The 21,528-nt window shown below is 44.5% G+C and overlaps 1 protein-coding gene across 12 annotated transcripts in view; it reads right to left on the minus strand.

Annotated features, from left to right (window-relative positions):
- Positions 1-5,057: 5,057 nt before the first annotated feature.
- The window catches only part of APBB2 (amyloid beta precursor protein binding family B member 2), a 99,689-nt gene continuing 83,218 nt past the window's right edge, over positions 5,058-21,528 (minus strand). For 8 of the 12 annotated variants that reach the window (XM_083367647.1, XM_083367639.1, XM_083367638.1 and 5 more), the window contains 6 exons: positions 14,059-14,173; positions 11,692-11,779; positions 10,440-10,523; positions 8,775-8,890; positions 7,873-8,052; positions 5,058-6,342 (listed from right to left, as the gene is read on the minus strand). In XM_083367647.1, the coding sequence (XP_083223773.1) occupies positions 6,175-6,342; positions 7,873-8,052; positions 8,775-8,890; positions 10,440-10,523; positions 11,692-11,779; positions 14,059-14,173 (751 nt within the window). In that variant the 3' untranslated portion in view covers positions 5,058-6,174. Of the gene's footprint in view, positions 6,343-7,872; positions 8,053-8,774; positions 8,891-10,439; positions 10,524-11,691; positions 11,780-14,058; positions 14,174-19,688; positions 19,753-19,857; positions 19,911-21,528 lie in introns of those variants that run through there. The other 4 variants (XM_083367649.1, XM_083367648.1, XM_083367640.1 and 1 more) reach the window with 3 other exon arrangements.

Here is a 21,528-nt window from a genome sequence, read left to right on the forward strand (position 1 = left end):
GGGAGAGAGGGAGGGAAAAAGCTGTACATATTTTTTTTCGTTTAAACTCGTGATGCCAGAGAGAGGCCCCAAGGATCAAAATGACAAGTAGTCTAGATCAAGACGATCAAGAGGCAGTGATACACAATAAAACTAGGTGTCTACGGAGATTCTGTCATCCAGTTTGTGGTTGTCCCAAAAGATACTTTTTCTTTCTTTCTCTCTCTCTCTTTCTTTCTTTCTTTCTTTCTTTCTTCTTTCTCTCTCTCTCTCTCCCTCCTTCCTTCCTCTTTCAAAAGGCAACTGGACTTTTTTTTTTCCCTTGAAGATTTTTCACTTGTCATCCAAGAACTGAAGAAGCTTCTCGAATGAGAAGTGCAACGCTTTCAAGGAAAAACCAAATCCAGTTGCCTTTTGGGGGGAAAAAACCCAAAACTCAACAACTTTGGGACTATAAAACTAGATTTCCACCCCCACCCCCCACACACAGCTGTTTCATTGCCTTAAGAATTTAGATGCAATTCTTGGAAATCTGAAAAACGCTTTTTTCCCCCCAAGGTTGCTTTTCAACTTATGGATCAAACGAATCCCACCTTCAACCAGTTCCTTTATGCCGATTATGCCCGATAATTCTGCACACAAAGTTTTATCGCCGAGAACTCCTCGCTTTAAGAAATGAGACTTTCACGCAGTTGTCGAGGGAGAAGAAAGGCAATGAAGGGATTAGAAATTGGTATAATTAACTCCCCCTACCCACTCTCTCAAGTAGATCAGCGGGGGTGGCTTGTGAGAGCAGGATCTAACTCGGCTTTGGTGTTTCACCCCCAAATAAAGAGAATTTATCGCGTGGTGTTTCCTCCCTACGCCACTATAAGATGGTTAAAAATAATAGAAAATTCTTCTGACGTTTGGCAATCTCGGGTACGCTGTGTTCAGTTAAGGCTCGACTGATGGGATGCCCCATTAATGGATAGTTGGATAAAAATAGAAGACAGGTAGTCCTCGACTTAGCAACAACTCTTTTAGTGACCGGAATGACAACCCCACTGAAAAAAGTGACTTACAACTGCTTTTTTTTTTTACTCTGGAGACCGTTGCGGCATCGCCCATGGTCACGTGATCAAAACTCAGAGGCTTTGCGCAACTGACTCCTCTTTACGACAGTCGCAGTCTCCCCCTGGGGACACAGGATCCCATTTTGCGACCTTCCGACTAGCAAATTCCACTGGGGAAGGAAGCCAGGTTCACATCACAATTTTAACAGCTGCGGGGATTCCCTTAACGGTGGCTAGGAAAGTCGTGACATGAGGCAAAAACTCCCTTAGCCAATGTTTCATTTAGTGACATAAATGTCGGGCTCGGTTGTGTAAGTCGAGGACTGCCTGTGAAACACGGGACGCTTGCAACTGAATTGGTTCATCCGGAAAAAGACCCCAGGCACCGTTCCTGACCAAGAGACACAAAGAATGCATAGATCACAGAAGCACGACAACGCTGCCATCACGGTTTGTTCACACTTTGTTCACACTGTCATCCATTTGCTGGGGGGGCGCGATTGGGGGGGAAACCCAGTTTATTGGACGCAGAAAATATCATCCTGAACTTGCCTATCAGGAGTTTCCAAAGGCATTTTGGGTAACCAAAAGCTAAGTGGTTAGCCAACTTCGGAAAAATCAAACCAGGTTTCTCCAATGGTGTTCAAAAAGCTTGGCTTGAAATGGGTTCACTGCCAGCCAGCCCAGCTCGACACCGAAATCTCAAATTCCAAGTTTAAAACTCCCGTCTGTGGAGATTCTCCAATCGTCCAGGTCGGTCACGGTTGTCCCGAAGGAGTTTTTGCAAAAGGCAACTGGATTTTCCTGGGTTTGTTTTTTTTTTCCTCCCTTGAAAACATTTTGCTTCTCATCCAGGAAGCGTCTTCCGTTATGAACTGAAGGAACTTCTTGGATGAGAAGCGAAACCATTTCATGGAGGGGGGAAACAACAACAACAACCCCAGAAAAGCATCATCTGCCTTTTGGAAAAAGCACTTTTGGCTTTATCCAAAGCAAAAATAAGGATTTTGTGTTCTCCGTTGCCTGCCAAACAGATGAATGTTCCAGAAAAACCAGCTGAGGAAATATACAGAATTCCTAGGTAGGGGCATCCATAGGGTGGATTCTGTCGATGACACACACACACAAAAAAGTCAAGATGGGGGGGGGTCAGAACCGTACAACACGGTACAAGGCCACCCTTCTGATTTCGGGTCAAGATGGACTCTGTGTTAAAATTTCAAGGATCCGCATTTGGGTATCCCTTATGAGATTTTATTCCAAATGACATTTGAAAAGAATAAATACTGATCATTAGCGTGCAGTTTCTGGGGGGGGGGGAGAAAGGAGGTGGGTGCAAAAAAATTGGGGCTCTTTAACAGAGTCGCAACTGGGGTTGTGGGGGTGGGCGCTTAGGTCCGATGTACATTTCAGCGCAATTTAAGGAAACCAGAACTCGATCGATCATTTCCGTCTTCCTTAACAACCGGTCGTTTTTAAACCCATATAAGGTTCGTTTATTTCCTTCGCCCAGAAGTATGTCTTACTTTGCATAGGTGGTTATGTCAGAACATCAGACAATTCAAAGTTTCCTGGCTCTAAAAGTTGCATTGACCTGAAAAATACATACACACATATATCTAGACAGCTATACAGCTTAAAAACGGAGGAAGACTCTTTCTGGATTTAGTTGTGGAGCCCGGTGAACTAGTTACACACATGCACAAGAAGCCAACACTGGGATTTGTGGGAAGCAGTGGGCTGAAGATTATGTGATTGTGACACCATCCTTTGTTGTTCTGGGTGTGAACGATAGGCAGTTTTCTGCTGCCTCTAGCGCAGAGGTCTTCAAACTTTTTTTTATGGCCCTTTTATGACTTGGTGGACTTCAACTCCCAGAATTCCTCAGCCAGCTTGTCCAAACCATTCAAAGGGCAGTTAAGAATAGGTTGCTTTAGGCCAGGGGTAGGCAACCTCGGCTCTTTTATGACTCGTGGACTTCAACTCCCAGAATTCCTGAGCCAGCTATGCTGAGGGAAAAGGGAGAGGTTTCCAAGCTGAGCCATGCTGGCTCAGGAATTCTGGGAGTTGAAGTCCACCAGTCATAAAAGAGCCGAGGTTGCCTACCCCTGCTTTAGGCCAAGGTTTTTTGTTTTTTTTCAAACTTGGCAACTTCCAAGAACTGTGTATTTCATCTCCCAGAATTCCTCAGCCAGCCAGGCTGCTTGGGGAAATTCTGGGAGGTGAAGTCGACACGATCTGAAGTTGCCAAGTGTGAGAAACCTCCTTCTGGGCTGACTGAGATAGGACTTCCATCTTTTGGATGGGACAGGATAATGGAGTGAGGTTTTTGGCTTGTAAAGTGTGCACCGTTTGAAGGCTTGGTCAAGTTGGAATCATGGTTCCATTACTCCCTGTCTAAGATGCGGTGAACAGGTCGTCAGAAATCTCAGGAGATCTCCCTCGTCTTCCTCTTGAGGCCGTCACTTCACTTCTTCCATCGGCCCCCAAAGAGCTCCGTTTGTCCCTGGGGAATTCTAAGCTTGTTCCTTTGGCAGAGCACCGGGTGAACTCGTGCGACACGGTGTACAAGTGATCAAAATACACACAAAGGGATTAAACAGTCAACTGCCCCAAGGGCATCAGGCAGGTCTGACCCACAGCTGAAGATGTCAGCCACAGCAGTGAGACTGAAGTGCCACCTGTGATGCCCATGAAAATCAGGGGGTGCTTCAATGCCAGACTGTGAAGATTCTCCGTCATCCAAGGTCCCGGTTGTCCCAAAGGTACTTTTCAGAAGGCAACTGGACTTCCGTGTTTTTCTTTGAAGACCTTTGGCTTCTCATCCAAGAAGCTTCTTCAGCTCTGACCGGATGGCGGGGAATGGAAGGCTTTATATTCCTTGCAGACAGCTGGTCATTTGCATTCTCTTAGGGAGCCATTGAAGCCACTGGGAGGTTTATCTGTGTCCTCAGTCGTGCTTTTTCAACTGGACTTTCTTGTTTTTCTTTGAAGACCCTTTGCTTCTCATCCAAGAAGCTTCTTCGGCTCTGCCTGGATGGTGGGGAATGGAAGGATTTATACTCCTTGCAGACAGCTGGTCCTTTACCTTCTTTTTAGAGTCGTTGAGGCCACTTGGAGGTTTATCTGTGTCCTCAGGGTCACCTGAGTGGTGCCAATGGGTGTGTGGGTTCTTGGAACTGCTAAAAGGACTGTGTTCCACGGCCATTTGCACCACTCAGGTGACCCTGAGGACACAGACAAACCTGCAAGTGGCCTCAACAACCCTCTAAAAGGAGGCAAAGAACCAGCGGTCTGCAAGTATAAATCCTCCCATTCCCCACCATCCAGTCAGAGCCGGAGAAGCTTCTGGGATGAGAAGCGAAACGTCTTCAAAGAAAAGCAACAAAGTCCAGCTGCCTCCTGGAAAAAAAGCATCTTTGGGACTTCAATGCTAGACTTGTGGCCAATTTGAGTTGTTGTTATTTTTAAAAAACCAAACCCTGCAGTCACTCCTGGTCAATGGAAACCATACATTGTGTAAGGTGCAATCACAAGGTAGAAGAATCCACCACAGGGTGGTGGTGGCTTGGCATGACACCTCTACTCGGGACTTTCAGAAGCCAACCGCCGTACACCTATTTGCGTTTTCAACCCAAACATCTACTGGAGAAAGCATCTCATTATTTCTCATTATTTCAGCCTCGCCATCCGATACAGGTTCTTAAGAAAGCTGCAAAGTAGAACGGATCTCACAGAGCAAAAACAAAGGACACGATCAGAATAGCAGGGACTCAAGTCCGCGGAAACCCGTGATGGTGGCTTCCATGCAAATCTATCAGTAAGAAAAGTAACTTGTGAGCATCCTTTGTTTTCACTGACATTTACATTTTATATATATATATATATATATATATATATATATATATATATATATATATATATATATATATATATATATATATATATATATATATATTAATGGCCGAGGACGAGGACCAGTGTACAGTCTGAATGCACCAGCCAACTCTATTGCATGCATTTTATCGCGAGGGGAAGCCATCAGTCTGACGTTACGGTTGTAGCTTCCTGTGCCCCCATCCACAAGCCTGAAGTGATCATTTTCGCGCCCGTCTCTTGGTGAAAATGGGAGAAAATAAGAACCTGGATCTATGAAAGGGTTAGGAGGCACTTGAGCCTTGGCGTCCTCAGCGTAGGGGGTGGATTCTGTCCCAAAATAAAACCCAGTCTATCCTGCCAAACTTCTCCGACGTGGATTAGCATGTAAACAAACGCAATTTCGGACTGAAGGCCACTTCAAATAGGGTGTTGGGTTTCCCACGCGGACAGCCCTTCTCTGAACGAGAAACCACGCAAGCCACAGAGAGAGATTTGATGTGACAGTGGCCTGCCTCCATCACTGTGCATACATTTGTGCTAGAAAGAGACCGTGAAGGACAGATGCTGCACACACGGATGTGCGGTGACCTTCGGGTGCACGGGGTTGCCACACGCTGTTGTCACCTAGCGGGCACCATCCTTCCTGCACGGAAGGGTTGTCTCCACGGTGGGGCACCTGACTGGCACCTTCCGAGATGAAGTGACGAGTACGTTGCACAAGATGGAAGGTTAGTCACGAACGTTCTTTCGTAAAAAATAAGAAGCTTGGTATTAGCAGTATAATAATACAACAGTAACTAATACTTGGTGTGTGAATTCACTGTTAAAAAAAAAGAGAGAGAAAAAAGTGCTTAGGAGCTATAAGAATCCTCGGCTTGCTTCTTTGCCAAGATGGGGAGTGGGGGGGGGAGGAATGCACCCATCCCTTCTGGATGCGTGAATCAAAGTCACGTAAGTCCTATTTACACTCAGGATGCAGGGCCTTCCCCTTTTTCTCGAGGACCGCATCTCACAAGGAGCAAAAAAATAAAATGAACATTAAAAAAAAGTCATGCTTCTTTTTTCCAATATTATACGGTGGCGGCAAAAGTGAGAACATGCTTTTGTCTAATATTATTTCCCGTAAGGGCAACTTTCCTGAAAGTGAAGGATTTCCAATGGAAGGAAGGCCTTTATCCCTTCTTGGTCTTCGTACGCCGCCGCCGTCTGTTTTTTGCGTGACGCCTCGGGAATGCTGGGGGTGGGCGAACCTGCAGGCCCGTCACGGCATGTCAGTCACAGGACGCTTCTGTTTCAAAGTGTCAATCAGGGAGAGGACTCCGCGTTTTACGTTGGTGGTGACCCGTCTCGTCATGGAGTCGGCTGGAGGAGGAGGAGGGCGGACTTTCTGAGAAAGAGGCCGGGCGACCAGACACTTCTGATATCGCAGCTGCAACACAACAAAAGTATATCACCATCACAGGGTAGCTATAGCAAAAGCACTTAAGACTCCACAGTGTTTTACAGCCCTCTCTACGCGGTTGACAGAGCCAACCTATTGTGCCCAACAATCAGGGTCCTCATTTTTATTGACCTTGGAAGGACGGAAGGCTGTCAACCTTGAGGTCAGGATCGAACTGCTGGCAGTGGTCAGTGTCAGCCTGCAATTCTGCATTCTAACCACTGCGCCACCACGGCTTTGCACCCTATCGTAAGACTCCCCCAAAGGGGGCTGTTTAACCCAGAGACTCAAGCCACCAAATCCCTTGAAGACTTTACTGGCAATTTTGGTACCGGAGGCTACAGGGCAAACACTGAAGGAGGAGACGTTAAGCAGTTCCAGCCTGTTCATGAACACATGCAAATGTTCTCTTTCATTGGATGGATTGTGTTAAAATTACAAACAATCTCCGTTTCATAGCTCATTACTGTTCTGCATTGACAAAGGGCATCTTTATTAATAAAAAGGTAAAGGTAAAGGTTCCCCCGCACATGCGTGCTAGTTGTTTCCGACTCTAGGGGCCGGTGCTCATCTCCGTTTCAAAGCCGAAAAGCCAGCGCTTGTCCGAGGACGTCTCCGTGGTCATGTGGCCGGCATGACTGGACGCCAAAGGCGCACGGAACGCTGTTACCTTCCCACCATAGTGGTCCCTATTTTTCTACTTGCATTTTTACGTGCTTTCGAACTGCTAGGTTGGCAGAAGCTGGGACGAGTAACAGGCGCTCACTCTGTTACGCGGCACTCGGGATTCGACCCGCCAAACTGCCGATCTTCTGATCGACAAGCTCAGCGTCCTAACCCACTGAGCCGCTGCGTCCCTCATTTATTAATAGGATCCAGTTAACACTTATTTAAATACCCAGTAGAGGGAGGGTAGACAAGATCACTCTACCTCATAGAAACCTTAATTTTAAACAACGATCTCTTGCTATTTTTTCCCCCGCAGCAATTTTACAAATCCCTGGTTCTCTGGGGCTAGTATGCATTCTTACAATTTCACCTATCTTGTGAGCATCTTGTTAGTTCAGGCACAGCTGTGAATTCCAGGCGCCTGCTGGCTTCCACGGAGTCCACACTTTAGCTTTCTAACTGCTTACACAAACAGAACTTTGTAAAAAGGTCCCATTTCAACCCCTCAAGGTTTATCTTTCTTAATCAACCCTCAGTCAAGTCACACATTCCTTAGGTGAAAAACAGGGACCTGTTGATTTGTCTATGTGTGGAACATCACAAAGCTCTTCTCAGCTTTGGACGGCAGATCATACCAGCATTGTCAGTTGCAAAACACTGAAAGTGGTCACAACCTCTGCAGATATATCATCATCATCAGGATTTCTCAACCCTCCTGGCGTGAAGACAGGTAGACTTCAACTCCCAGAACCCCCTCAGGGCTGGCTGAGGAATCATGGGAGTTGAAGTCCACGAGTCTTAACGTCGCCAAGTTTGAAGACCCCTGACTTATAGAATCGTCCTACTTACCATACAAGCAGCTTGAACGGCCTCCGAGACATTGCCAGCATTGGGTTCACACCAGAAGACATGACACTCGAAATGCTGGTTTCCCGTGTCCATAATGAAGGCAAACGTATGCACGTCTTTCCCCACACCCATGAAGGACAAAAAGCGGACGCGACATTCCACCACAATCTCCTCTTCATTCTAGGCGCGAAGGAAAAGTGGTTGCTGTTACACCTTAGTGTAAGAGGGAAACCTTAAATCTGAGATGACAATCAGGGTTGTCCCATCAGGAACACCCACAGGACACAAGAGGGAAGATGGCGGCTATGGTAAAACCTGGTCCACTACACCTGATGGCTGGGGAATTCTGGGAGTTGTAGTCCACCCGTCTTAAGATGGCCCAGGTCGAGAAATACGGCCTTTGAGTGCAAAGCACACTTAATTTTTCATCATTTCTGCACACAGCTGGCAGAACACATTCCCTCTATGCCGCATTCCGTGGCTTAATCTTCTAGTTAAAGTTAATTAACTTTCTAGTTAATTAGACCTTAGGCAGGATCGAAGCAATTCATTTAATTTTTCTCCCCCTAAATCTGGAATAATTAACAGCTAAAACCCTCACTGATTTCAAGGGTTGTTGTTTTTTTTAAAAAAAAAAATCATGGAATGCTAATTAAATTGACAGCTTGGATATTTTTGTAAGTGAAGATAGTAGCACGTGGCAAAACGTGTGTGTGTGTGTGTGTGTGTGTGTTTGTGTCTTGAAAATGCAGTGCAAATTATCAATTGCCACCACCATGTACGGACTTTTCTGCATTTCGCCCACAACCTTACTGTACATAGAAAAGGCATGGAGAAAAATTAAGTTTTGGGTCAAGTTACAGATCCTATTATCAAAACAAGACAAATTTAAGGATTCGTACTCCTTCGCTGATGACGGTCACAGTAGCATCTGCAACATTCATGGTGACAGCCATCCAGTCTTCTCTGTTAGAGGACTCCGTCAGACTTTCAATAGCTCCGTTCAGGGTGTCCATACCTTCAAAAGAACAGAGACAACAGACGCACGCCCTTAGAACTTTTGAGGGATACACAACATTTTGGTTTTCCTTTGCTTAAACGTGTTCCTCTGGTCTAGATTAACCTTAATCTTAGGCTTTAAACTTCTTTTCTTTCCTCCCTCTATCCGAACTGTTTCTCTCTGCCACGGTATCTTCTAGATTTTCAATCCGGTAGTTACTAATCTTTTGTTAGCTGCTGTGGAAACCTGGTCTGGGTGAACAATCTGCTCCTTGGCCTTAAAAATGCAACACAAAAAGAATCTCGGGGTTACAGCTGGGCTGGGAACTCTGTGGGCCCCTTAGTGCAAACTAAGTCGCACTCCCACAATATGTTAGGTGTACTTGTGGTTAGATTTTGAGTGGTTTAATGTGTGGTATGAACCTAGCAAATCTGTTTAGCAGGTTCAAAGTATCACATGGATTCCGGGAAATTCAGTACTGATACAATCTTTGTAGCTCAGCGTTGAACTGTGGGGTCTTTGATGCTCTCTGAGCATGGTTGTTTTCTGTTTGATGTTTCATGACTCAACGAGGGAGATCATCAGTCACTTTTGTCACATATCAGACGATGCGTGATGGAATCAGCATTGATGATGTTACCTAGTTGGGTCATGAAATGTATCTGAAAGGAAGTAACCAAGCTCAGAGATCATCATGGACCGGACAATTGTGCTATGGGGACTAGTGTCTGATCTTAGGTTTTTATCTTTCCCAGCGTAATTCTCCACCTTTACCTAGGGTTAGTGACAATCAAATTAGTTAAAACCTAGATATACAACTCTTGAGAACTTTTCTACTCTTCTCGCCTTGACAGATAAATCCTGATAGTCTTCTCCCAAATTTCTACCAATTCCCAAATCATAGAAATAGTGATTATATCCTTTACAATACACCTGTCATTCACTTGACCCACACTAATTATTACTAAAGATATGAGTTGCCTCATCTCAGCAAGTCTAGAAAAAGTTAGAGATGGGATGACCAGTATCTGGCCTTTTGATCAAATACAAATTAGCTCAACAATCGCAAAGACACCTGAAGCAGTAAAAGAGGAGGAGGAGGAGGAGGAGGAGAAGGAGGAGGAGGAGGAGGAGAATAGCAATAGCAATAGCACTTAGACTTATATACTGCTTCATAGTGCCTTACAGTCCTCTCCAAGTGGTTTAGAGTCAGCATTTTGCCCCCAATAATCTGGGTCATTTTATCAATCTCAGAATTATGGAAGGCTGATTCAGCCTTGAGCTGGTCACAATCGAACTACTAGCAGTGGGCAAAGTTAGCCTGCAATACTTCATTTTAACCACAATACCACCATGGCGGTGGAGAAGAAGAAGAAGAAGAAGAAGAAAAAGAAGAAGAAGAAGAAGAAGAAGAAGAAGAAGAAGAAGAAGAAGAAGAAGAAGAAGAAGAAGAAGAAGAAGAAGAAGGAGGAGGAGGAGGAGGAGGAGGAAGAAGAAGAAGAAGAAGAAGATCATCACCACAAAGAACACATTTAAAGATAGTCACGTTAAAAATATGCTTACGTACCTACTGGCTTAACGACAGGCAGCATGCCCAGGTACTGCACATGAAATTTCTGGACCAACTCAGTCTTTGGTGTTGGAAAATCTACTGCAAGGAAGCAAAACATCAATTTCATCTTATACAATTCACATCAGGCCATTCCCCACCACCACCACTTTATTTTAATGCCAAAACCCATAGTGAGATATCAGGTAGCTGATAATATTGTTGATTCCAACAAATCTCTGCTCCAAGTCCTATTAAAAAGGATCCTAATTGGTATCTGGGGAATGAAGGGAAATGGATGCTATAAATCAGACATGTCAAACACAAGGCCCGGGGGGGGGGGGAATCCGGCCCGCGAAGTGGTTTCATGCGGCCCACGAAGCCATCCTGGAAACAGTGAGGGAACGGCCCCCGCTGCCTTGGCCCTGGCCCAGAGACCCTCCTTCTGCCAGAGACCCTCAGATCTGCCCCACTCCTGCCCAGGCCCCCATAGGCACCCTTGATGCGAAGGATGTAGAGTTGGCCACGCCCATCCAGTAGGCCATACGCACTCTAGCCACGCCCACCCAGTAGGCCACGCCCACCCTAGCCATACCCACCCGGCCCCCTGAGGGCAACTGCAATGCTGATGCAGCCCTCAATGAAATTGAGTTTGACACCCCTGCTATAAATCTTCATTTTGCATAATAAATCCTCTCTTCTTGCCACAGCTGTGAGGCAGAGTCCACACATTTCTGACAAGCACAAGGGCTGCAAACGGTGCATGGTTTAGTCAGAATACAGCTGTGACTTTCAGGTGCAAACAACAACAACAACAACAGGTCCACACCTGAAGGTCCAATTAAACTGACTGACTGCTAAAAGCCTATACACAGGAATCCTCTAAACTGGTTAGAGTTTACGGATCAACAGAATTTAAGGGAGGTTGCAGTTAGTTCGCTTGTGGCTACGTAAGGATTCTAGACTGATTCCTCTTTTCACTCCACCCCCGAGGTTCTGGCATTCTTTCTCCTACAGTAAAAAATCCTTTTTATCCTTAATCTGGGGTAGTTTGACTAGATGAAGGCCAGGTGACCTTCCTGATGCCACATGGAATTCGCAGCAGATATTTTTTTTTCTTTCAACCCTGGGAGAGAAACAAATGCCGCTACCTAGGATTGAACTCTCAACCTTCCAAGTGGCAGGCGAGGGTCTTCACCACTAGGCCACCACACATTCCTTCTCCTACGGTGACTGTGAAAATACACCTATAAATTGTCACAGGTTTTACCTTGCAGAGGAACATCAAGGGTGACGGTCGTCCGTTCCTGTAACGAGTTGCAAGCCACAGCTTTGGCATTCTTCCGTTCAGCCATAATCTGCAGGAAAATGAGAAGAATGCCATTTATTGCCCTCTTCGGGCGAGAATTTCATTTGTTAACACCACCCCTGTTTTTGAGGATCGGCATTTAGACTCCGGAAAATGGAATTTAGTTGAGGGATTCTTCGTATACGAGAAGTCCAGATGATGTAGGAACCCGGGCAGAACTGTCGTGGAGGAAATCTCGCTTGGGTTTCGTGCAGGTCAAGCAATGAATGGTTCAGGATATTAATCTGTTTGTAAGAACCAGCTTCATTAAGCTAAAGCAGGTGTAGGTTTTATGAAGCTTATCTCAGCGGGATACATGCGTGGGCAATAGCTTCAGGGCTAAACACCACTGGGTGAAACATCAGGACAGAACTGAATGGACAATGTTATATTTTTCTTTGATTTAAGGAGACCTTTTTCAGCCTGTAAGGCACATGTGAACAGACTCAATTTATTTGCAGCCCAATCTTCTAGAAATCAGTCTTTCAGCTGCCCCACTGCAGTTCTAGGACCAGCTCTGCAGCAAACACAACTGCACAAAACAGATAAAGGGCAAGCAGGCAGGTGCAAACCCAGATGGGTTGCTGAAGACGAAGCCCCTTGGTGGGCCCATCACTAAAATACGGGGTCTGCATGATAAGGTGCAGAAGGAAAACACGTTTAGTGGCCTTTGAGTTTCATGTTCCTCTCATAAAACGAACGATGCCATCGGGCAGAGAAGAGCAACGAAGATGATCAGGGGACTGGAGGCTAAGACATATAAAGGAACGGTTGCTGGGATTGGGGATGTCTAGTTTAATGAAGAGAAGGACCAGGGGAGACACGATAGCAGCGTTCCAATATTTCAGGGGTTGCCCCAAAGAAGAGGGAGTCAAGCTGTTCTCCAAAGCGCCTGAAGGCAGGACAAGAAGCAACGGATGGAAACCTATCAGGGAAAGAAGAAATCTGGACTTAAGGAAAAATAGAATAGAATAGAATAGAATAGAATAGAATAGAATAGAATAGAATAGAATAGAATAGAATAGAATAGAATAGAATAGAATAGAATAGAATAGAACAGAACAGAATAGAATAGAATAGAATAGAATAGAATAGAATAGAATAGAATAAGAGTAGAGTGGAATAGAACAAAAGTAGAGTAGAGTAGAGTAGAGTAGAGTAGAGTAGAGTAGAGTAGAGTAGAATAGAATAGAACAGAACAGAACTAAAGAATAGAATCGAATAGAATCAAATAAGAGTAGAGTAGAATAGAATAAGAGTAGAGTAGAATAGAATAAGAGTAGAGTAGAGTAGAGTAGAGTAGAGTAGAGTAGAGTAGAATAAGAGAATAGAATAGAATAGAATGGAATGGAATGGAATGGAATGGAATAGAATAGAATAGAATAGAATAGAATAGAATAGAATAGAATAGAATAGAATAGAATAGAATAGAATAGAATAGAATAGAATAGAATAGAATAGAATAGAATAGAATAGAATAGAATAGAATAGAATAAGAGTACAGTGGAATAGAACAAAAGTAGAGTAGAGTAGAGTGGAGTGGAGTGGAGTGGAGTGGAGTGGAGTGGAGTGGAGTGGAGTAGAGTAGAGTAGAGTAGAGTAGAGTGGAGTGGAGTGGAGTGGAGTGGAGTGGAGTGGAGTGGAGTGGAATGGAATAGAATAGAATAGAATAGAATAGAATAGAATAGAATAGAATAGAATAGAATAGAATAGAATAGAATAGAATAGAATAGAATAAGAGTAGAGTGGAATAGAACAAAAGTACAGTAGAGTAGAGTAGAGTAGAGTAGAGTAGAGTAGAGTAGAGTAGAGTAGAGTAGAGTAGAGTAGAGTAGAATAGAATAGAATAGAATAGAATAGAATAGAATAGAATAGAACAGAATAGAAATAAAGAATAGAATAGAATAGAATCAAATAAGAGTAGAGTAGAATAGAATAAGAGTAGAGTAGAATAGAATAAGAGTAGAGTAGAGTAGAGTAGAGTAGAGTAGAATAAGAGAATAGAATAGAATAGAATGGAATGGAATGGAATGGAATGGAATAAATAGAATAGAATAGAATAGAATAGAATAGAATAGAATAGAATAGAATAGAATAGAATAGAATAAGAGTAGAATAGAACAGAACAGAACAGAACAGAATAATAACTTTATTGTCACTTTGAATGTGCACTAATCGGCATCCATTAAAATGGAAATTTCGTTGCCTACCGCTCTCAAAGGGTCACCCCCTCCCATATAAACTACGTAAATATGACAAAACAAACAAATAAAAGGGGAGGAGGCTCACCTTAGAACAGATTTCGTGGAGGCTCGTGGCAATGGCTTTTGCTGGGGTGTCACATCGAAACACGTGGCATTTCAGAATCCGTGTCTCTCTGTCTCGGGCTACGTAGGCGAAGTCCCTGCAGAAGGAAAAGAAACACAGGTTAAAGCAGGCAGCGCTCGGAGAGGACAAGACCAAAAAAAAAAGGAGAAAGGATGGAAAAGAAGAAATTTTGTTCCACGGCTAAGATCTGCAGAACTTCTTCTGACCCTCTTTTTCTCCCTGAGGGAATTTTACGTAGCCCTGAGTGTTCTATGTATTAATATCTAGGCCACTTATCTAATTCATCCAGAGCTCTACAGCTTCGTGCCTTCCAACCGATGGAGGCTAAAATTCCATTTTTTCCCCCACCCAAGGCGCGAAAGCCTATTCAAATACTTCTGGTGGTCCTAAGGATGGAGAACCAGGATCCCAACTGGACGCTTACTCACACACTAACCCACAATCAACTCTCCCAATGTCATAGGCACCACTAGGGATAAAACACTCCCCAATGTCCAAACAAACGCGACGACGAGCCGTCCATTCTCCTTCCGACGCAGCGAGTCCTAATGCTGTTAACAAGCAAATACATCGGGGATGGGTTTAAAATGATAAACCATGTGAGGATACCATGAGAAGTAAAAGGTAAAGGTCAAGGTTCCCCCGCACATGCGTGCTAGTCGTTTCCGACTCTAGGGGCTGGTGCTCATCTCCGTTTCAAAGCCGAAGAGCCAGCGCTTGTCCGAGGAAGTCTCCGTGGTCATGTGGCCGGCATGACTAGACGCCAAAGGCGCACGGAACGCTGTTACCTTCCCACCGTAGTGGTCCCTATTTTTCTACTTGCATTTTTTACATGCTTTCGAACTGCTAGGTTGGCAGAAGCTGGGACGAGTAACAGGCGCTCACTCTGTTACGCGGCACTCGGGATTCGACCCGCCAAACTGCCGACCTTCTGATCGACAAGCTCAGCGTCCTAACTCACTGAACCACCGCATCCCTACCATGAGAAACTAAAGAGCAATTGCGCAACACTCTCAATAAATCCAGGGTGGCAGCTATTTTTCGTGTAAGAAAAGAACCTCATCTGGAATATCTCAACATGAGGTCTTTAAATTTTGATGAGGACAGGGGGGTCCTTTAGGGAAAACAGGCAAAACCCCTCCCACATTTTGAATTAGCTTCCCTCCTTCAATTATCTCCTGGATTTGCCCACAGTTGTCTTCAATTATCTTCTTAAGATGTTTCCTTCACAAGTCTCAGTTCATTCCCCACAGACTCATTATCCTGATAAAGTTGCTTCTGCAGGTCGGGAGGCTGTATTACAAGGCACCTGCCTTTGCTTCCTTTTAAGTCAGATACATTAAGTGTAAATGACTGCCTTCTGCCACCAAGTGATCCATCTGCCTTAGCAACCAAACCTTTCCGGCTAGGTCGAGAGATTAAAGGGACTTCAATTATTAATTAAATCAAAACCCATAGTCAAAACTAGGTCTGACTAAGACAAAGGGTTTTTTGTTCGTTCTTTCAATGCTATCAAGTCCCATTCGATTCCAAACACTTCACATGCATCATTAGATAGGTCCGATTTAAACCTCCCTGCATTTTCGCTAAGGTACTTCGACTTGATTCATGGAAACAAGAAGCCTCTGAGTGAAACTTTGGGATATAAAACTAGCTAGAGGATGTCACAGAACATGTTACCAATGGAAGATAATATTTGTTGCTTGGGGTTGGACTATGGAGTCCTTGGTGGTCTCTGAGTCTGGTGGTTTTCTTGCAGACGTTTCATGACCCAACTAGGTAGCATCATCAGTGCTTGAAGGAGGTGAAGTTTCTCTCTGTTTATATACGAGAGGTTTGCCCTGTCAGTGTTGGTAAGAGTCATCTTGATGGTTCCTTGATTAGGCTATTGTCAACATCCAGCTTCGAGAATCCAAATAAAACTCCAGGTTCATTCCGTTCTTGAAAATATAACTGTTTATTGAATATACCGCATGGTTTTGTCGAAGCAGGACTAACTCTGAGGTTCCAACACCAATTCACAGGCTTAAGCAACAATTTTCCCAGCCAAACCCCCAATGTTGTAACGTAATCCATATCAACAAGTTCACTCTGCTATGGGAACTGTCTGCTTCAAATCCACACCTGTTCTGGTGTCCTTGACAAGGCTTCAGGCTCCCAGGGTCTTCTGCTGAATTGAAGAAGCTTTGTTTCTGTTTCTTACCCACTTGAAAGTAACACCTCCCCCCCCTTACTCTAAAGGCAAGTTGGAACGCAGAGGCACATAGCTGCCAAAGTTTCATCCTTGACAGCTGTTGTTTACTGTTTATCTGAGCTGGTAGTTCCTTGATTGGGATGTTGTTTACTTCTTGATTGTTGTTGTAATATTAATCAGTGTTAATCTCTGCTCATCTAGTTGTTGATTGTTGGTGAGGAAGTGTTTTGATCTTTTTCGTTTCCTTTTTGCCTTTTGGATCATTTCTTCCGAATGGTATGTAAACGTTGTTTATCTCTATGTGCCTGTTGATGGCCAATTTGCCAGAGTGCCAGGCATCGAGCAATCCTTAGCACAGGGGTCCCCAACCTGGGCTCTGAGAATGGCTAGCCGGTGTGTGTGCGTTCACACACATCCTCACTTGCACAAGCAGTGGGTGAGCACGGGCATGCATACACTCCATTTGTGTGAGCAGCAGGCCCACGTGCCGGTCCCTTGCACAAACCATCTTCTTTTCCCCTTGCCGGTCATCAAAGCTGGAAGCGTTGGGGAACTCTGCTTTAGCACTTTTTTGGACCTGGTTTGGTCTAGCATGCTCACCGTCTCCCACCAAAAACATCTGCAAGAAAACAACTAAACTCAGAGAGCAGCGAGGGCCCCCTGTAGAGAAGATGATGCATTTGGGGCACAATCTGCTAAAGCTCTTATGAAATCTTCTGTGCAAAGTGCCGAAGAAAGGATCTGTGATTTTCTAAGTTACATTAAATGACTGTGCAGCCATTTACAAGCTGGTTCAGAGCAGCCCTAAAGGTGGAGAGGCAGTTCTTGCTTCTTTTGCCTACTCCAGGTTCAAAGCTGTAAGATAATAAAGTGATGGCAGCTGTTCATTGGCCTCCAGGGGATCTATCTGGAGAGCCACTAAGCCTGTCTAGCTTTCTATAAATAATACATTTATATCTGAACAAGACACCTCCATGTAAAAGGAGGAACGTTTTTGTCATCGTGAACAGCCCTAAAAGAAAACCCAAATACTATGTCCTACACCAGGGGTAGGCAACCTTGGCTCTTTTGCGACTCGTGGACTTCAACTCCCAGAATTCCTGAGCCAGCATGGCTCAGCTTGGAAACCTCCCCCTTTCCCCTCAACGTGGCTGGCTCAGGAATTCTGGGAGTTGAAGTCCAAGAGTCATGAAGGAGCCAAAGTTTCCCCCATGCTGGCTCAGGAATTCTGGGAGTTGAAGTCCACGAGTCATGAAGGGGCCAAAGTTTCCCCCATGCTGGCTCAGGAATTCTGGGAGTTGAAGTCCACGAGTCATAAAAGAGCCAAGGTTGCCTACCCCTGTCCTACACCCTTGCAAGAGCTAACATCTAATACTCCCTTACGCAGATACTTTACACTAAGACCCACAAGGCCCTCACTCAACACACCCACACACCTGAAGCCCTTATCAACAGAAGAACACCGACAGTGACATGCCCGAAACATCCCTGAAGATCTTACCTAGCCTGGTAAACAAAACATCTGGAAACCAACCCAGAAGCTCGGAGTATGAACGTTCGCCCTCATCCTACACCCGGGCTACAGATATTTGCCGCTATTGCAAACTTTACACGAGCTTTCTTGCCACAGTTGTTAGGGACTATAATTTTTAGCCTTAGTTGGTTGCAGGTTCTGGATGGTGTCAGGCTAGCAAACACGATACCTGGTTAACAGTAATTCTGCAACATCAAATTAAACCATTTGTGCGTGTAGTACAACCAGAAAACAAACTGTAAAAGATGACCAAGTGAAACACGGTTAGAAACAATACTGTGGCTTGTTTTACCTGACTAGTTTAACAAGTTAAGGGGTTCCTTTTAATTTAAATAACTCTAACTGGCTTGGTGCAAAAGAAAAAAAAACAACAACCCAGGAGAATAAAAAGGAGTTATAAACAAGCAGCAAAGACTTCTAATTCATTTATTTTTATGCTTGCAAATGGTAAGGATCTGGAATTATTGGAAAAATCAATGTTAACGCTTGGATAACCACACTTACAGTATTTAGCAACCAATTAAGCACTATTTAACTGTGCAACAATAGCTCAACGTGATGACATAAAAATAATTTACCTGCCGTTTGCCCAGTGGGTGCCTCTTATTGCGCTAATTTCCCTTGAAGATCTATCTGCCCATTAAATGCAACCTGAAAGCTGCTATAAATTTCTATTAACGAAAACATGACGGAACCAGAGCCATAACAGGCACATTTCGAGAGAGTTTTCACTTTGAAAAGCACTTTACAGTTTCGTATAAAAATCTGAGCAAGGCCGCCCCGCGTCTTCCTGATCTACAATCCCTGGCTTAATTCAGTGACTTTGCAAACCAGACTCGTGGTCCCGTGGGACCTTTTGACCCTCTTGGAGGGTTATGCTACGTCGTGCTTTTTCCTAGCTCTACCCAGCCTCATCACCTCTTTTGCAAACGGAAGACATGAGATGTTAAGGTAAAGGTAAAGGTTCCCCCGCACATGCGTGCTAGTCGTTTCCGACTCTAGGGGCCGGTGCTCATCTCCGTCTCAAAGCCGAAGAGCCAGCGCTTGTCCGAGGACGTCTCCGTGGTCATGTGGCCGGCATGACTAGATGCCAAAGGCGCACAGAACGCTGTTACCTTCCCACCGGAGTGGTCCCTATTTTTCTACTTGCATTTTTACATGCTTTCGAACTGCTAGGTTGGCAGAAGCTGGGACGAGTAACAGGCGCTCACTCTGCTACGCGGCACTCGGGATTCGACCCGCCAAACTGCCGACCTTCTGATCGACAAGCTCAGCGTCCTAACCCACTGCGCCACCACGTCCCTCATGAGATGTTAGTGGGGTCTAAAGTCATAACGCAGCTTTGTGGGGGTTTCCGCTCTCTGCAAGTTTTGCGAGCATCCCCCCAGGTCCAGATTTCATCCCAAGGAAACAAAGACTGAGAATCGAGGAGCATCTCGTTCTTCTCCTGGTGGTGCACCATTCTTCTGCAACTCTCAGTCGTGAAATCCCTTCTAGAAGGTTCCACAGTCTTCTGAACCAGATCCGCTGAGCTGGAGGAGGAGGAGGACCCTATTCTGCCAAAGGATCGCCTTCTATCGATCTACAGAGGCAAGTATATCCACCTTTTCTTTCGTTTCCACACACACACCCCGGCCGTCCTTCTTACGAATGGACTAGACACCTGTGTCCTAAGTCTACAGTGTACGCCTAGACTGAAAATTAAGGTGGGGGAAAAACGTGGTTTAAATTTCTGCCCTGTTGGAATGCAAGGATAGGGGCTGAATAGATTATTGAGAAATGAGCAAAGGGAACGAGAAACCCCCCTCCCCCTTCCTTTCCCCCCTCCCCCAAGACAAATGGCTTTAATTCTCATTTTCTTACTCTCTTAGAAGGGGATCAGAAACAAACCTGAGACCACTTCAAGAGACCCACGGACTTTCATCCGATCAGCAACAGGACAAGAGAAGGACGAAAAGTAGGCAAGGAAGTGAAATAAGAGAGGGGGTGGGGGTGGGGGGTGGGTGGGGAAAAAAAAAGCAGCTGTTTTTACCTTTCTCTGAATCCGGAAAAGCATGGAAAAACAGAGCAGAGAAGAGTTAGGAAAAGCAGAGATCAGCCCCTCTGGCCCTCCCCTTCCGCTTGTCCCTTCGCTAAGACTGGACAACATCTAAGTTGTCCAGGTTTTCAAATATTTTTGGAAGCTATCATGAGGCCTGCGGACGATCAGCTGAGTGGCAGGCAACACACACGAAGGATGAGCTTAAAATATCACAGACACATAGGGGAAACAGACGACAGATGCTTCTGGTTGCGCTTTCCAAGAGGAGTTCGTGTGGAAAGGGACAACCGTCAAAACAAATGAATAAGTAATGCATTTATGCTACAGCAAATCCTTCCCTTCCCCCCTCCCCTCTTTTCAAGGGGGAACACCTGGATTCTGTGCTGATTATGAAAGAAAGCTGCTGGGGTTTTTTTTGTACAGGTATTTATTTATTTTAATTTTATTTTAATCCCATTTATATCCCGCCCTTCTCCGAAGACTCAGGGCGGCTTACAATCTAAGAAGCACAAACCAAGGTGCTTAGCAGTAGCCTTCATTCTATGTATATGCCTGCTTATTAGGGCTTTCCCCCCCCCCCCAGCGGCATTATTACAAAGTCAGCTTAATTGCCCCCAACAATCTGGGTCCTCATTTTACCTACCTGGGAAGGATGGAAGGCTGAGTCAACCTTGAGCCTGGTGGGACTCGAACCTGCACTAATTGCAGGCAGCTGGGGTTACTTAAGGAGGCATTAGCCCACTGCTCCACCAAGGCTTAGTATGTAGGTCTTGGCATATTCGGGTCTTTTCCCGTGTAAGATTGAGGGTGTGTTGGCGACGTTTTGACGAGGTCCCACTCGTCATCTTCAGGCTGGTGTCTTGGGCTTCGTGCTGGGACCTTGTCGAAACGTCAGCAAGACACCCTCAATCTTACACAGGAAAAGACCCGAATACGCCAAGACCGACCGACCTACAACCTACATACACACACAGACACACAGACACACACACACACATATGGAAACATTCATGTTATTAGTTATTACAGTAAGAGAAAAAAGATGCATAAGTTAAGGCTGGATATTATGCTTACAAAATACAAATTGGTTCGTTTCTTTTTTCCCCCCTCTCCTAAATTTTTAAGCCTGTTCAGTAGGTTGTTTTCTCTTGAAACCAAAGTCAGTATTATATCTGACACAGACTCCCTAAAATAATGTACATTTGTTAACACTTCCTACTGGTATAACAAGACTGTTTTCAAACATCACCATACATTTATAACACTTCATGGATATAGGAAATGACTTTTTATTCTTGTAATCAAACGTTAATGCGTTTTCTGAAGAAAACTGATGTGGGTAATAAATAATAATAATAATAATAATAATAATAATAATAATAATAATAATAATAATAATAATAATAATAATAATAATAGGAACTGCTTCCATCCTGCAACGAGATCTGTAATACCATCAAACATCCACATCTGCCTATCCCAGGTCCTTGATGAGGACTCGATAGGTAGACAAAAATGCCAAATCCAGTCTGAACATCTGGCTGACTGTGCGATGATCAATAATAATAATAATTTCAGTAGAATTACATTATCAAACCATTGAAAGAGTAATGACACAGGATTTCCTATCTATATACCGTAATTAATAGACTAAAGTGTGAT

Source organism: Vipera ursinii (assembly GCF_947247035.1).
Source record: "Vipera ursinii genome assembly, chromosome: 7".
In the NCBI taxonomy this organism is placed as follows: domain Eukaryota; kingdom Metazoa; phylum Chordata; class Lepidosauria; order Squamata; family Viperidae; genus Vipera; species Vipera ursinii.